The 14526-nt window shown below is 42.2% G+C and overlaps 1 protein-coding gene across 7 annotated transcripts in view; it reads left to right on the top strand.

Annotated features, from left to right (window-relative positions):
- CALD1 (caldesmon 1) overlaps positions 1–14526 on the top strand; it is a 198219-nt gene that overhangs the window by 164307 nt on the left and 19386 nt on the right. For 5 of the 7 annotated variants that reach the window (XM_033098734.1, XM_033098733.1, XM_033098736.1 and 2 more), the window contains 4 exons: positions 955–1909; positions 3173–3250; positions 8195–8340; positions 12101–12359. In XM_033098734.1, the coding sequence (XP_032954625.1) occupies positions 955–1909; positions 3173–3250; positions 8195–8340; positions 12101–12359 (1438 nt within the window). The remainder of the gene's footprint in view (positions 1–954; positions 1910–3172; positions 3251–8194; positions 8341–12100; positions 12360–14526) is intronic. The other 2 variants (XM_033098738.1, XM_033098739.1) reach the window with 2 other exon arrangements.

The following is a 14526-nucleotide window of genomic DNA, read 5'->3' as shown; positions in this document are numbered from 1 at the left end:
CCTGCTTTTCTTTCTTTCCTTTTGTGGCTCTGTCACTTCCTGGGGCTTTGGAGTCTTCTAATCTAGCCAACAGACAGAGACAGACAGGTAGAGAATGCACCTCTGCTTCTTAATTGTCACTTCTGTTCACATTCAATTGGAAATTATTGGTCACGTGCCTCCACCGAGGTGGAAGGAAGAGGGAAGGGTAGCAAACATAATCCTTGCTTAGCATTCATTTCCTGGGAGTATAGGAAGAAGAGCATGAATTGTAGTGGACAGTTACAGGTCTCTCCCATGGTGGGGGAAGGGTGTCATTGACAGGGATATAGCATCTCCACGCTATACTGTGCACAAATCCAGTGCAAGAATTCTAGATGACTTGGTGACATGTGAAAATATTATATGATATTAGAGGAATTCATTCATTATTTCAGTTTGGTCCTTGTCTTAGTTTGAGTTCCCCAAGAAGCAGATCCTGAAACAAAGATTGGAGCACAAGTAGTTTACTTGTAAAGAGATTCCAGAAAACATGGTGTGCGGAAGTGAGATGGGGAAGGGAAAGCAACCCACTAAAGGTTGCATTACCCAGCAAGGTACCACTGTGCGGGACACACAGTGAGACACAGGCACCTCAGAGTTACGTGCCTCCAAAGGTGGGGGAGCGGAGGTATTTATACACGAATGCTCATCAATTTCTGTTGGACGGCTGCTGCCAGGGCATGTTAATTCTCAGAGCACTTCGGGCATGTAGAGTAGGCTCCAGTGGCCGGAGAAAGACCAAGGGCAAAGACTGGCATATGGTACCAGTTGAAAGCCAGGCACGCCCGTACTAATATGGTAACATCAGAGGGGTTGTATATGGGCATGGTACTGCCAGCCTCTGCTATAGTTCCGGTGTGGATCAGGCTACGTGAATCCAGCTGATTGATTCATCAGCACGCTGTCTTTGGTGTTGTTGTTTCTGTCGTGCAGTGTGCCTGACGAGGAGGTCAAGACGACCACCACCAACGCTCAGACAGAGGGTGACGACGAGTCCGCTCTCCAGGAGCGCCTGGCTCGGCGTGAGGAAAGACGCCAAAAACGCCTGCAGGAAGCCCTGGAGCGGCAGAAGGAGTTCGACCCCACAATAACAGATGCCAGTTTGTCAGCACCAAGCAGAAGAATGCACAACAACACAGCAGCAAATGAAACCGCGGAGAAGGAAGAAACAAGCGAAAGTCATCGAGAAAGCTATGAGGTAGAGGAAACGGAAATAGTCACAAAGTCTTACCAGAAGAATGATTGGAGGGATGCTGAAGAGAAGAAGAAAGAAGAAAAAGAAGAGGAGGAAGAGAAGCCGAAGCAAGGGAGCATCAGAGAAAATCAGGTAGAGGTGATGGTAGAAGAAAAAACAACAGAAACCCAAGAGGAAGCAGTGGGAATGTCATTGAAAAATGGGCACATCAGTGCAGATGAGCCTAAACTAGAGGAGGAGAAGGAACGAGGTTCAGATGAGATTACCGGTAATGAAAAGATGGAGAAGGAAGAAAGGGAAAGCGCTGAGGCCGAAAGAGTCAGGTTCGAAGCAGAAGAAAGACAGAGAATTAAAGCTGAGCAGGACCAAAAGATAGCAGAGGAGAAAGCACGAATTGAAGCTGAAGAAAAAGCAGCAGAGAGAGAGAGGGAAAGAAGGGAGGCAGAGGAGAAGGAAAGGGTTAAGGAGGAAGAGAGAAGAGCAGCAGAGGAGAGGCAGAGGGCAAAGGCAGAGGAAGAAGAGAAAGCTAAGATAGAAGAGCAAAAACTTAAACAGCAGCTAGAGGAGAAAAAAAGTGAAATGCAAGAGAAAAAGTTAAAAGGGGAAAAGGTAGAAGAGAAAATAGAAGGGAAATGGGTCAATGAACAGAAAGGCCAAGAAGATAAACGTCAGACAGCGGTCCAAAAGAAACAGGTATAGTAAACATTTTGCACCAAATGTGTGATGCCTGTGACTCGTGAGAAATGTAATGCACATCAAATTTGGGACTGAGGCCACATTCCTACTGCCCCACGTGCTTTGTCATTTGGCAAGCTGTTCACCTTTTTAGGCCATAGCAATATGCAAGCAAGAAGCAATCGATTGATGGCTTAATATTCAATCAACCAAATTTACTGGGACAACCAGAGGTAAATTATTGCTCTGGGCTTGCTTGTTGTGAACAACAGAAAAATGAATTTACCCAAAGATGGTGAATGGGGTGGTGCTTTGTTGACTTGTGATTCTGTGTCTGCATCTCAACTCATTCCTTTTAACACTTTACCTCTATCCATAGGTCTCCATGAGGCAAGAGGATCTTAACTCCTCACCTTACCCATTGGTTTGGCATTTAATAAAAGTTTATAAAGGTTGGGGTGGGAAACTGACCAAAAAAAAAAATCATGGTCAGAAATATCATCTTAAGAAGGGAACAATAAACCCCTCGAAATCAACTGGTAATAAAGGAGGGGAAAAAGCCAGTTTGGACCTTGCGTTAAAAATGTCAAAACCTGTGCTCGCTTCGGCAGCACATATACTAAAAATGTCAAAACCGTGATTTGCCATCATGTAGACCTGAGCTTAATGTAGACTTGCATAAAGCCATTCAAGTGGGGTGCCATCAGTTTATAATTGACTGGGAATTAGGAGCGTACATTTTGCTTCTTTTACCATCTGGACGCCACAAAGAAACTCATGTAGCTTGAGAAAGGCTGGAAATGGGAGGAGGAGGGTATTTGTGAGCTAGGAAAGATTTGTTTCTGTCTGCAAGTCTGCATTAAAAGCACTGTCTTTCCCCACCACCCACTTGCATGTTCACCTTCCAGAAAGAACTCTCTGTCAGTAAGTCTGCATGTGCTAAAGTTGTCTCTCACCCCTGCTTTTTATAAGGGGCTCATGAACACAGCTACGATCGAGGTGATCAGGAACAAAATGCACCAAACCACACGAGGTTTGTAAACACGCACAACAAACACCGGGTTATGCTAGATTTCATTGAGCACCATGGCAGGCGCATGGGAAAACATTTATTCCAGGCTGCTGTTTACAACCACTGGCACAGGTGGCATGGAGACATGTGAGCAAAAGAGAAGTCAGCCCACGCCACGTGCCAAGTGACCTGAGCACCCTCTCACTCTAGAAAGAGCTAGAAAGGGCTTCTTTTCCATGAGTGACCTTACCATTCTTGAAAATAAAAAGGAAGAAGAAAAGGGGGCTAAAGAGCAACTTAAAAGAGAAAAGTCTCAAGAAGACAAGCCTACCTTCAGAAGAGAAGAGGTAAATATTATTGAGACACAACCGCGTCATAAAGCACCAGCAAGCAGTATTCCATGACATTTCAGATCTGCTGATCTCAAAATTATGACCTCTAATCCAGTGTTTTTCAAGCCATGACTCGTGATTCCTTGAATGGTGAAATCAACATAGCGCATCTCAAAATCAGTTAAATGTGTCAATTGGAATTTTACAAAATAAAATAGAAACTAATAGAGGCATTGCAAGTAGTAAGTATTGCATTATGATATAAGTTGCCTTTCTTAATTTGGGTCACAGTCAAAAAGCTTGAAAAGCACCCCCCTGATCAATCTTTCCCACTGTCTACTCTTCTGAGTGCTGTTTTTTTTCCCCTCGAGCCATCCTGCTTCCATTTCTATCATGAAAGATTTCCAACTGGCCTTGATTAATGATTTAACTTCTCAAAGGAAAAACACCCCCCACTTCTCAGTAGAAAATGGGATGAACTGAAGATGATATTTGGTTTTCAAAAGAAAAGTTTTGAAAACCCTTTGGCAAAATGTTCTGCGTTGCATTTCTGAGGCACACACAAAGGACCTGGTGCCAGGGTGTTTGACTGTAGGTAAGTGAACAAATAAGGAGACCACAAGTTGCTGCAGGGAGGGTATCATGATCTGTCATAATCGAAATGCCACATCTGAGAGCCTGACCTTGTTTTAACTATTGTGCTTATGTTAACCCCAAGGAATCCTAAACATTGTGATAATATCTAATAAGCTCAAAGTCCTTGAACATGGTAAAACTAAATTATCAAAGTATTGAATTACTTTGCCCACAGGACTGACTTGCAACCATTGAGTGCCAACTCAGAAGGGCTCTTGCCCCATTTCTCTGCCCATTGCGGCATATATGAAGAAACAGAAAAATCCATCATTAGGAAATAGATCACCAGATTAAATAGGAAGATGTTTATTTTCTTAAATGTTTTTTTCGTAAGAGTCACATAAAAAGTCAAAACCCCTAGTTCATGTTATATTTATTTTGTTTAAGATACATGTTTCTAATAGAACTTGTGGTGGTTTGGGAGTGAAAACTGAATGTAAACTCTGCCCATTTAAAGGAAGGAGAAAGCATAAATGCTGATAACTGGAAAACTGAATTTGGCTCAAATGAGGCAGCTCGAAAACGGTTTAACATGTTGGGAAATACTATTCTCATGTTGTAACAGAAGAACACTACAAATTCAGCTACAAAAAATGAAAGTTACCTTGGAACTAAACTCAGAAATGTCCCACATGGGTTCTTCTCTAAAGCTAATGTTTTGTGGTGAATATTTTTAACTACAGAAAGAAGAGGGCATGAAATCCTAACTCAGTGATTGATTTTATGTGGGGGAGGGGAACTGAAAAAGCACTGTTTGGCGTCCACATTTAAAATTTAATTCAGTTCACTAAGATGTGACTTATTTTTAATGACCAAAGCATTCTTTGTCTACGTCCTGTGTCCATGGGCTGGGAAGGGCTCACCAGCTGTCATCCAAATCATCCTTTTTCCTCTTTTCAGATAAGGCCCCGTTCAACAATGGCCATGGTGTAATGATTTCAAACCTGCCTCTTTCCCAGTTTGCCCTACAGCACATTCCAGTGTCCCAAAACTTTTGGCCTCTTTTTCACACGAAGCCAGATCAGCTCCGCCATGCAGGCTTTAAAAAAAAAAAAAAAAACCTCTCATTCCTGTTTTAACATTGTGTACATAAATTACTAGTTGAATGACTAGGTTTTCCCTTCTCCGGCTAGTTGAGTGGTTGCTTTATGTAGATAACTTTAAATCGTATTTTACATGATTTGGCCATTTTAAACACTCTCCTCCTTTTTCCCCCCTTTTTGTTAAAAAAAATTCAAAAAAATCCCTTTTCTTTCAAGGAGCTACGCAAGATCAGTCAGCCATAAGTAAACACAAGCACCACATAAGCCTTCTTAGAGAAAACATTTCAAGAAGTCACTCCAGTACCTTACAAAACACCTTTCTCCCACTGCAGTTGTGGTCATTCTCTGTGGCCATGGAATGAAGACGATCAACTTGTTTTTGTAGCTTGCTTTTTCTCCTCTCCAAATATTAAATGCCTCTTTTTAGTTCTTCACCCTCTGCCTCCAACAGAAAAACAGTTTCCAGCAGAGTTGTTGATATGACACTGAAACTGACATTCATGCATCTAATCCCAAGCTCCCCGATGCTGGTGTGCGCTGGAATTTTAGGAAATGCAGGATTTGACTCCGCGTCTCTGAGCTGGAGTCTGAGCTTCCTGATGAGGTCCATGTTGTCCACGGACCAAACTGTCAGTAGCCAGGACATCCATGTGATAGACATTGGACCCAGAAAAGGAATTGAGGCTTCTGAATCGAACAGAAATGCATTAAACCTAATCTGAAATACGGTAACTTGCACCAGTTCTTATCACTGTTCTGGAATCAAATAACGCAAAGCAATACACTACAGAGACTGACATCTCAGTCCTTAAAGACCTGCCCACTTGACCTTTTGACTGTCTCTCTGGCACAGGGCATGTCACTGGAATTCCCACTTCCCCCCCACACACACACACCTCCCCATCTGTTATCACATTGGCTATCCCAAATACCTAGTTTGATCCAAATGATCATACATGGCCAGAGCCTTTCATATGCTAACGTTATCTGTGTATGAAGTACACTGACTCTTTCAGGATACTTAACTACCTATTAATCCATCAGCACAGATCTTCTTTCTGATAACATTTTGACCTAAAAGATCTAATGCTGTTACCCAAGGGACTCAGAATCTCATGAGCTTGGGGTAATTTGCTATAGAATCTAATCCACTGTGCCCCAAAGGCATTACGGAATTACTTTATTTATTTATTCATTTCCCAAAAAGAGAAAGTAATTTGCAAACTCAAATTATCTTTATTTCATTGGGAATTTTTCCAAGGAAGTCTTCCAAAGAGAGTATAAGCACACCATCCACCATAACCTTTGCCAATACAGGCAGAGCTTGAAGAAAGGGGGGATTTTTCTTGTTAGACATATATAGTTTTACAAATCTCTTTTATACATGTTTTTGGTCAGGAAATCAGATAATGCATTTGGGGAGAATGGAAATATCTCTGACTCCAAATTAGGAGACGTTAATTAAAAGGAATGTCCTCTTTGCCTGCTAGTCCATAAACCATGAGACTTGACTCAGAATTTCTTTCACGGGTTTCCTGAAATAGGACCCCCTCACCTCCAAATTTGTATCTTCAGATATTTCTTAACCAGCATATAAAATCCAGTCTGTGGTTTCTGGGGCTATATCCAACAATGGTAGGCCAAGACGAGAATAGACTGCCTGCTCCTGCATTAATCCTGATTTGTGATTGGGCACGAAGAGCCACCCAGGAGCTGCAATCAAACTGCAGGACACACCAGGAGCTTCTTTCTCTTCTCTGTAGCCCCTCCTGACAAATCAGAAGCCAAGGGGGAAATGAAAGGATGAAGGATTAGGAAGGGCATCACCTACTCCAACCTCCTCTTTTTACATACATGGAGCCAACATCCCAGAGTAGGTAGGTGACTTAATCAAAGTAACACAGCTAGTTTGTTGCCAGCCCTGGAACCCAAACTCAGGCGTCCTAACTTCCAGACAAAGCTCTCAGAATGGCAGAACAACATCTCCCCTCCACAGCACGTCCCAGGGAAATCCTAGACAGATACCGCTTGGAAAAAGATTAAAGCTTTTACTCATTAGAGCAACACGGTAGTGAATAGTCTATAGGTAGTAATTTAGTCAAATGATACCCAAAGAAGGTAATCATGGAAAGGACTATTGAAGGCTCGTTAATAAAAAGCAAAAAAAGTACTCTCTCTGCTTAGTAAAACTTGTGCCGTAAATGTTCAGAGGGTAGCTGAAGAATAGCTGGAAATAGGCGCGTGATCAGGTAATGGGAGACCATCTGGCAGCACCTAAAGCCCTACGCTCCCATGCCCCACCCTTCCTCTGTAGGTTTCTTTAGAACATTGGTGCTTTCTCTGTCTTGAAAAGAGCAATAATGAACCGTTTCTGTTTTACACTTATCTTTTAAGAATTGGTGAGATGCTATAGGTACAGTAAGTTGAAGTCCTTTACCCCCAGAAAAGCTGTGCAAATTCAGTTTCCCTTGAACTAGTGTCTTATTTATCATGAGGCACTTGTAACACAAAACCCACAAAATATTAAAGCTAACACCTGCTCTTCATGTAGCACCTCCTTCTGTCTCCCACAACAATCACAAAACCACTTCTGAAGACTAAATTATAACCTTCAATGGAAGTCAAGGTAAAGCCTGGAATTGTTCCTATCCCATTCTAATGTTTTGATGACTACAAATGTGGCCCCACAGATCTCTGAGTCATCCCCCTAAAGGCAGGGTTATTATGTCTTCTGTCCTTGAGACCCTGGTTTCTTGTTTGATTAAAATATGAGGGTGCTCTTCCTCTGACATCAGCCCACATCGGCTCGGCAGACCTGGCTGACTTGGTATGTTTCCTCCTCTTTCCTCCTCAACACATCTGTGTCGTCCACCCAAGAAGAAAACTGTCCCAGCAACCTGGGCATTTTTCCCATCAAGGCCACACTAATAATCACTGTTCCCACTGAGAACTGCAAACAATCACTCATGTGGCGTTCCAAGAACATAATAGTTTCCAAATGGTAACACCTCCACTGCTTTCGAAAATAAAACCCCAGTGAAATCAGGGTGATCTTGACTTCCTAAAATTGGGGTCAAGGTCTTTGCTCAGAGGCTGGAGAACCATAGCTCATGCTCGAAGAATTTCCTCTGGCCCCATCTCTACCACATCGTTCTCCAGTGGTTGGTTGTACTTCCGAGTTTTCTGGCTTCCTAATAATTTGGGGGTCTTTGGTGATACCAACCAAAACCTAATAAGATTTTTATTGTTATATTTCTTCCTGATGTGTACTGTTGGTTAGATCAAAGACGAGAAGATTAAAAAGGACAAAGAGCCCAGAGAAGAAGTTAAGAGCTTCTTGGATGGAAAGAAGGGACTGACAGAAGTGAAGTCGCAGAATGGAGAATTCATGACCCACAAACTTAAACACACAGAGAATACATTCAGGTAAGAAGTGGTGACTAACAGTGACTTTGCTCACATGTAAAAAAAAAAAAAAAAAAAAATAGGCTCCCTACCTTTTGCCTCCAGATAGAAGTGTGCTAAACAGGCAACATACCTTTGTTGTGAGGTCATTGGCCATTGTCTTAGAGATCCTCAGTCAGCAGGTCCCTAACTGAAAACCAGCACTCATTGTTCAGACAAGGTTTAATCTGCTTTCCTCCTTATTGAGCAAGGCAGACCATCTTTGGCATCCAAGTTTCTGTTCCCTGACCTAATATGCTCATGTAAGATCAGTGTATTAGAAAACATTGTGACTGGGGTCCAGACAACGTCATAGGAGACCCTTCTCAGTACCATTTCAGGAATGGATTTTCTGAAGGTTGTAAATAAATGTTGCATAAAACTAGGATTGTTCTGTGGCTAACACTTGGGAAACATGAGATTAAACTAGGTGAATCAGATCTCTACCACAGGAGTGTGAAAGCACTTGGTGTTAATTTGTGCTGGGAATCTCTGCGAAGGAGGAAGAGGGCATTGAGCTAATGCCCCATGTAATACGTTGTGGGAACCCCTCTCGTGTGGCTTCAGCTTCTCCTCCTCACCCCACGCCACTCCCGTCACGTTGAAAATCTGGGCAATTGACTTTAGGACAGGTAGACAAGTATATGCAGGCAAATCCTCACTTCTAGACACATTGAACTCTGGGAATTCCCATCAATTTTGTAGAAGGACTCAAGTTGCAGAAACCTGCTGGTGCCAGATTTCAGCCTCTGTTATGTCACTGGCTACTGGTGCCAAGGGTTCTGAGAAAGAGGCTGGGTCCTTGCAACATGGATTCTCATGCCCTGTGGACCCTGTTTTTCTGAACACTTCAAATAACAAAGTCCCCAAGCAGGTATTATGTAGAAGTTGGACATGCTCCTACAACAAAACCTTTGCAACATTCAGAAACAAGCAGAGCTACGAGGGAGGGACATTTCCTGCCCCTACAAGAGACTGAAATGGGTAAATGTAGTTGCCCCCAAACAATTTTTCAATATAAAAATTTGAACAGAAACCTAGTCACATTTATCCAATAGAAAGCCTAAGTTGGCAAGAGAATAGATGTGGAAAATGAAGAGTTTATCAGGAATTCACAGAACATCTAGAAAGCACATTGATTCAGGCAGGTAAGCTGAGTCCAAAGCTTGCTGAAGGGCCAGTAGGTTAATGTTTTAAAGCCCTAGAACCGTGTTGGGTTCATGAAAAGTGTTCAGTGAACATTACCTGACAGTATTATTGTTTCATTGTTTGCTAGCTTAAAATAATGTTTTATGGGCATGAGTACATTTTTTAAGAGAAATAATGCTTTCACATTCTGTCAGTAGAAAGTGTGGTTAACAATTAGCAAACTTGCCAGCCAGCTTCAGTCAAAGTTCACATTAATAAGTAACGTGCCCATTGTGTGGAAATTCGGAGAGCTGAGTAATTCCAAGAGAAAAGTCAGAAGGGATGGCAACAGTTTGAGCACTGAGAACCCTTAATGTGACTCTTACTTTAATTTTTCCATCTTTGGGCAGAAAAGAAGTGACAGAAACAGGCTGCCACCATATTATTAGTTTTTGTTTAGCTGCCAACATATGTTAGTTTTAGTTTCAATTAGAAGTTGATGCCAACAGAAGCAGAGAGGCCTGGTTTTACTCCATGTAGTTATAAAGTGAGGAGCTGGGAAGAGAGTAAGAGCCTCTATTTAGATTAGCTAGCCCAACTGAGAACAAGCTGTGTCGTTAATGGTGAAAAGTCTGATGTTCATCTTGACTTACACCTCAAGAAGCCGAGGATGGCAGAGAGAACCTTCTAGAAGAAATTTTCGTGTTAGTGGTACCCTAATGGTAGGGGCATGCCAGCACATCTGAGCAGAGGTGATAGGGACAAAACTTGTTCCTGTTTTGAGCATAGCTCCTTTCGCTTGGTTTTATTACTGCCCCCTTTGATATTTCTATTTTCTAATAACTAGGTCATTTTCTCTAAAACATGACATAAAAATCTCAATTCAAGGAGTAAGTTTATAGAGGCAGATTATACCCAGGGTTTTATAGAAAGTACAAAACAAGGATTTGTTTTGCTTTCTGTTTACTTTTTTTAATGTGGGAATTGAAAGGTGGTTTTTTTCTGACTACAGGAAAAAATGTACTCAATATAAAACATGGAGAAAGTAGAAGCAGAAAACTAAGCACCCACCACCCAAGGATAACCACTAGTAGCATTCTCCCGCAGATATTCTCTATGTATACACATTCAAAATAAACATGCAGATATACGTATAGTATGTAGATGTGTGAATAAAATTATAAATCTACATTTTAAATTGATTCTTGCCTTGTACATAACAACGTATCTTAACTAACCTATAGTTATGAACATAAGCCTGCAATTAATGAAATTTGAATGTTTCACTGGATGGATGTAGCATAATTTAGTTAACCAGTACTTACTGGTGGGCGTTTTGAATGTCCAAAATGAAGACTGAGCGACACCTAGTGGAATCTAGAGAAGTTTTTACAGGCATGCGTTTTGCCAGTCCAACTGAATACTAACATGGTCAATACAAAGAGAGCAAATGTCTCGGAAGATGGAAAGACTTTAAATTAACTGAAAGAAGAGATTTCCTCTCTGTAGCCACAAGCCTATAAACCCATAAGACTCTGAAAAAGCAGCATCAAGTTTTCAGGGATCATCTAACCTTCACTGAGTTCAAGATAAAAGAGTTCATCCTGAACCATCCAGAATCTAGAACAATATTTTTAAACTTTTTAAACCTCAGCTTTCAGTAAGAAATAAATTTTACATCGTGACCCAGTGCTCATCTACATATATAACTGAAACAAGCCTGTCAGGAAATGGTCGTTTCCATGCTCTAGGCGATGTTTCCTGTTTCATTTTTTTAAATGTTGATTACAGTCTGCTAAATTGATTTTCCGACCTGCAGCTGGAAAAGTGTTATCCTCCAGGACACGTAGGATACCTCAATGTTTAAAAAGCATGACAGATACACGTAAGATCAATATTGGTAATTGGGTCGTCTTGAACGCATTTTGTTTTATTCTTCCTCTTGCTCCATAGATAGAAACACCATGCCATTGTCTACACGGAATACATGATGCCAGGCAGTGGTAATTCATCTGTTCCTTAGACAGGTGTTGGACCTGGGTTGCCTGTGTTCACGTCTAGTTAACAATGACCTCACTGCTTGTTAATAAGTATTTAAATGCGAGTTCCTTCTTTTTATGGCTGAATATGTAGCACGTTTTCTTTATCCATTCATCCCTCAATGTACATTTAGGTTGTTTCCATATCTTGGCAATTAGAAATAATGGGGCAAAAACCAGGGGGGGTGCAGATACGTTTTCGAGTCAGTGTTTTCATTTTCTTCCCATAAACACCCAGAAGTGGAATTGCTGGGTCATAAGGTAGTTCAATTTTTAATTTTTTGAGACATTTCCCTCCTGTTTTCCATAGGGCCTGTATCATTTTACAATCGCACCCACAGTGCCTATTTCCCCCCACTGTGCAATTGAGGAACCCTAGGGTAAGTGGCAGAGCAGGGACTTACATTCAGACCTGGAGAGTCCCGGCAGACCCCAGCCGACCCCCGAGCTGGTGTAAGGATCCACCCTGGAGATTTCTGTGTGGGATGCAAAGCCTGGAGACGCACGTCCTCTCCCTCCAGGGCAGGCTGCAAGGCTTACATGTATCAAACTCTTGCGTCTCCCCCAACCCGCAGCCGTCCTGGAGCAAAGACAAGCGAGGCCAAGGAGGCAGAAGGCACTTCCCAAGTGGAAGCCGGCAGGCGCCTGGAGGAGCTGCGCCGCCGCCGCGGGGAAACCGAGAGCGAAGAGTTTGAGAAGCTCAAACAGAAGCAGCAAGAGGCAGCCCTGGAGCTGGAGGAGCTGAAGAAAAAGAGGGAGGAGCGAAGGAAGGTTCTGGAGGAGGAAGAGCAGAGGAGGAAGCAGGAGGAAGCAGAGCGAAAAGTCAGAGAGGAGGTAAGCAGGGCGCAGCCCACCCAGCCCATCTGGCACCGCAACTTAGCCAAGTCCCTGAATCCATCTCTCTGGTGACCCTTGTGTCCCAGAGAATAATTTCTTCCCTGGTGAAATGCTGCTGCTCTTTTGACAATGGACTCTTACAAGTACATTTTAAGAATAATAAGCTTACTGTGTGCTAAAACCTTTATACATATTAATTTATCCAATTTTCATAAGAGTGGGTCATCTTCTCTCCATTTTACAGATCAGGAAACTGAGGCACAGAGAGGTTGTTGTTTTTTTTTTAATAATTTTCCCGAGGTCCCACTTGTCTTAATCCATAACCCTATCCTGCCCCTCAGTAAAGAACAGTAGAGAGTAGAGAAGGATGAAAAGTCTGGATGAGTTACAAGAACCGAGTCATGTGATAGTTGTTTTCTGATCCTTGAAGAGGTTTTATAGAGGGAAAAAAATTTTTTAATCGTTTTTGGGGTAATTTAGTGGAAGAGTAAATAAAGATTTTCTTCACAGGCAGAGATAGTATCACTTTGTTCATTACTGTATACATAGGACGTAACACAGTGCAGGCATGAACGGAAGCCCAATAATTGTGAGCAGATGAATTTGTTCCGTCTTTTAAGACAGAACTAAAATCAACCAACACGTTACCCAAAAGCTAATTTTGAAACCTGAAAAGTGCTTAACCAACTACAACTTACATTGCTACCATGTGCAAGGTGCATTGTTCCCTTTCATCCTGAGGTATATTATTATTCTCATTTTATGGACAAAAAATTGGGAGTCCAATAGTTTGAGTGACTTGTGTGCAGTTACTTGGCTAATAAGGGGTAGAATCAGTATTGGGATCCAGCTTCTCCACCTCAGCCTGGAGCTTTTCCTGCTTATCTTAGGATACAGTGCTGTCCCATCATTCAAAATATGCAGAAAGACTTTAAGTAACTTTCTGACATGAATCTTATACAAAAATCCCCCGAACTGTGGACAGTTTGGGGAAATGAGTCCAAGATCTCTTCCAACTCCAGCTCTCAATGAGCCAGTGACCTCTATCTGGGAAATAATCGGGATGATAGAGCTTTAGAATCAGGAACACCTGAGCTTGTATCCTAACCCTGCCACTTGCAAACTGGGGCCTTAGGAAAGTTACTGGACTACTCTGAGACTTCTTTTCTTATCTGTGAAATAAATATCTCCTTTCAGGATTGTTGTGATGATTAAATAGGTCATTGTATTCACAGGGCCGGGTACATAATAGCGCCTGGCACTCAGGAAGTCGTAGTTATAACCATTGTTAGCATTGTTATTAATATTATTTAGAGAAGGAGAGGACTGATGAAGGCAGAATGAGTTCTTAGAACTGGATTGAATTGGAGCTTTTTGGATGTGACCTCCTACTGTAACATAGACTGGGTGGCTTATGAGCAAAGAAATTATTTCTTATAGTTCTGGAGGTTGGGAAGTCCAAGATCAAGGCCAGCAGATTCTATGTCTGGTGAGGACCACTTCCCGGTTCATAGATGGCCATTGCTGTGTCCTGACGTGGTAAAAGGGGCAAGAGAGCTCTCTGGCGTTCTTTCCTAAGGCACTAATGCCATTCAGGAGGGCTCCCTTCTCATCACCTAATCACCTCCCAAAGACCCCACCTATTAATATTATCACACTGAGGGTTCGGATTTCAACCTGTGCATTTTGGGGGAACACAAACATTCAGTCCATAGCACACAGGATCCTTCTGCAGCATCCTCTGACAGATGGACCTAAAGTCTCTGCTTGAGCACATCCAGTGATAAAGATCTCATAGTTTGAAAACTACAGAAGACTCCAGAAATCTCTCAGAAAATCTTTCATTGCGGATGTGCAGCTTGATCAGAGCTCTGGCACTTTTGCCTGAGAGAGAAGACAGGGCAAGCGTATCTAGACCAGGGATGAAGGCTCAGAGGGGTTCATGAGATAGATTGTAAACATCTGCGGTTTCATCACCAGGATGTCATATGTACTTCATGTCACGGTTGTCATACCGTCTACTCAATTGAGGGGACAACCATAAAGTCAGTTCTTGTACAGTTTGGTGGCTGTAGTATCATAGATTTATATATCGTGGCCCATAAGTTGTCTCATTTGTCTCCATAGCTCTCCTTGGAAGTCTGTAGGAGAGATATTTACATTG

Source organism: Rhinolophus ferrumequinum, chromosome 26 (assembly GCF_004115265.2).
Source record: "Rhinolophus ferrumequinum isolate MPI-CBG mRhiFer1 chromosome 26, mRhiFer1_v1.p, whole genome shotgun sequence".
In the NCBI taxonomy this organism is placed as follows: Eukaryota; Metazoa; Chordata; class Mammalia; order Chiroptera; family Rhinolophidae; genus Rhinolophus; species Rhinolophus ferrumequinum.
This window is presented reverse-complemented; position numbering and strand designations above follow the sequence as displayed.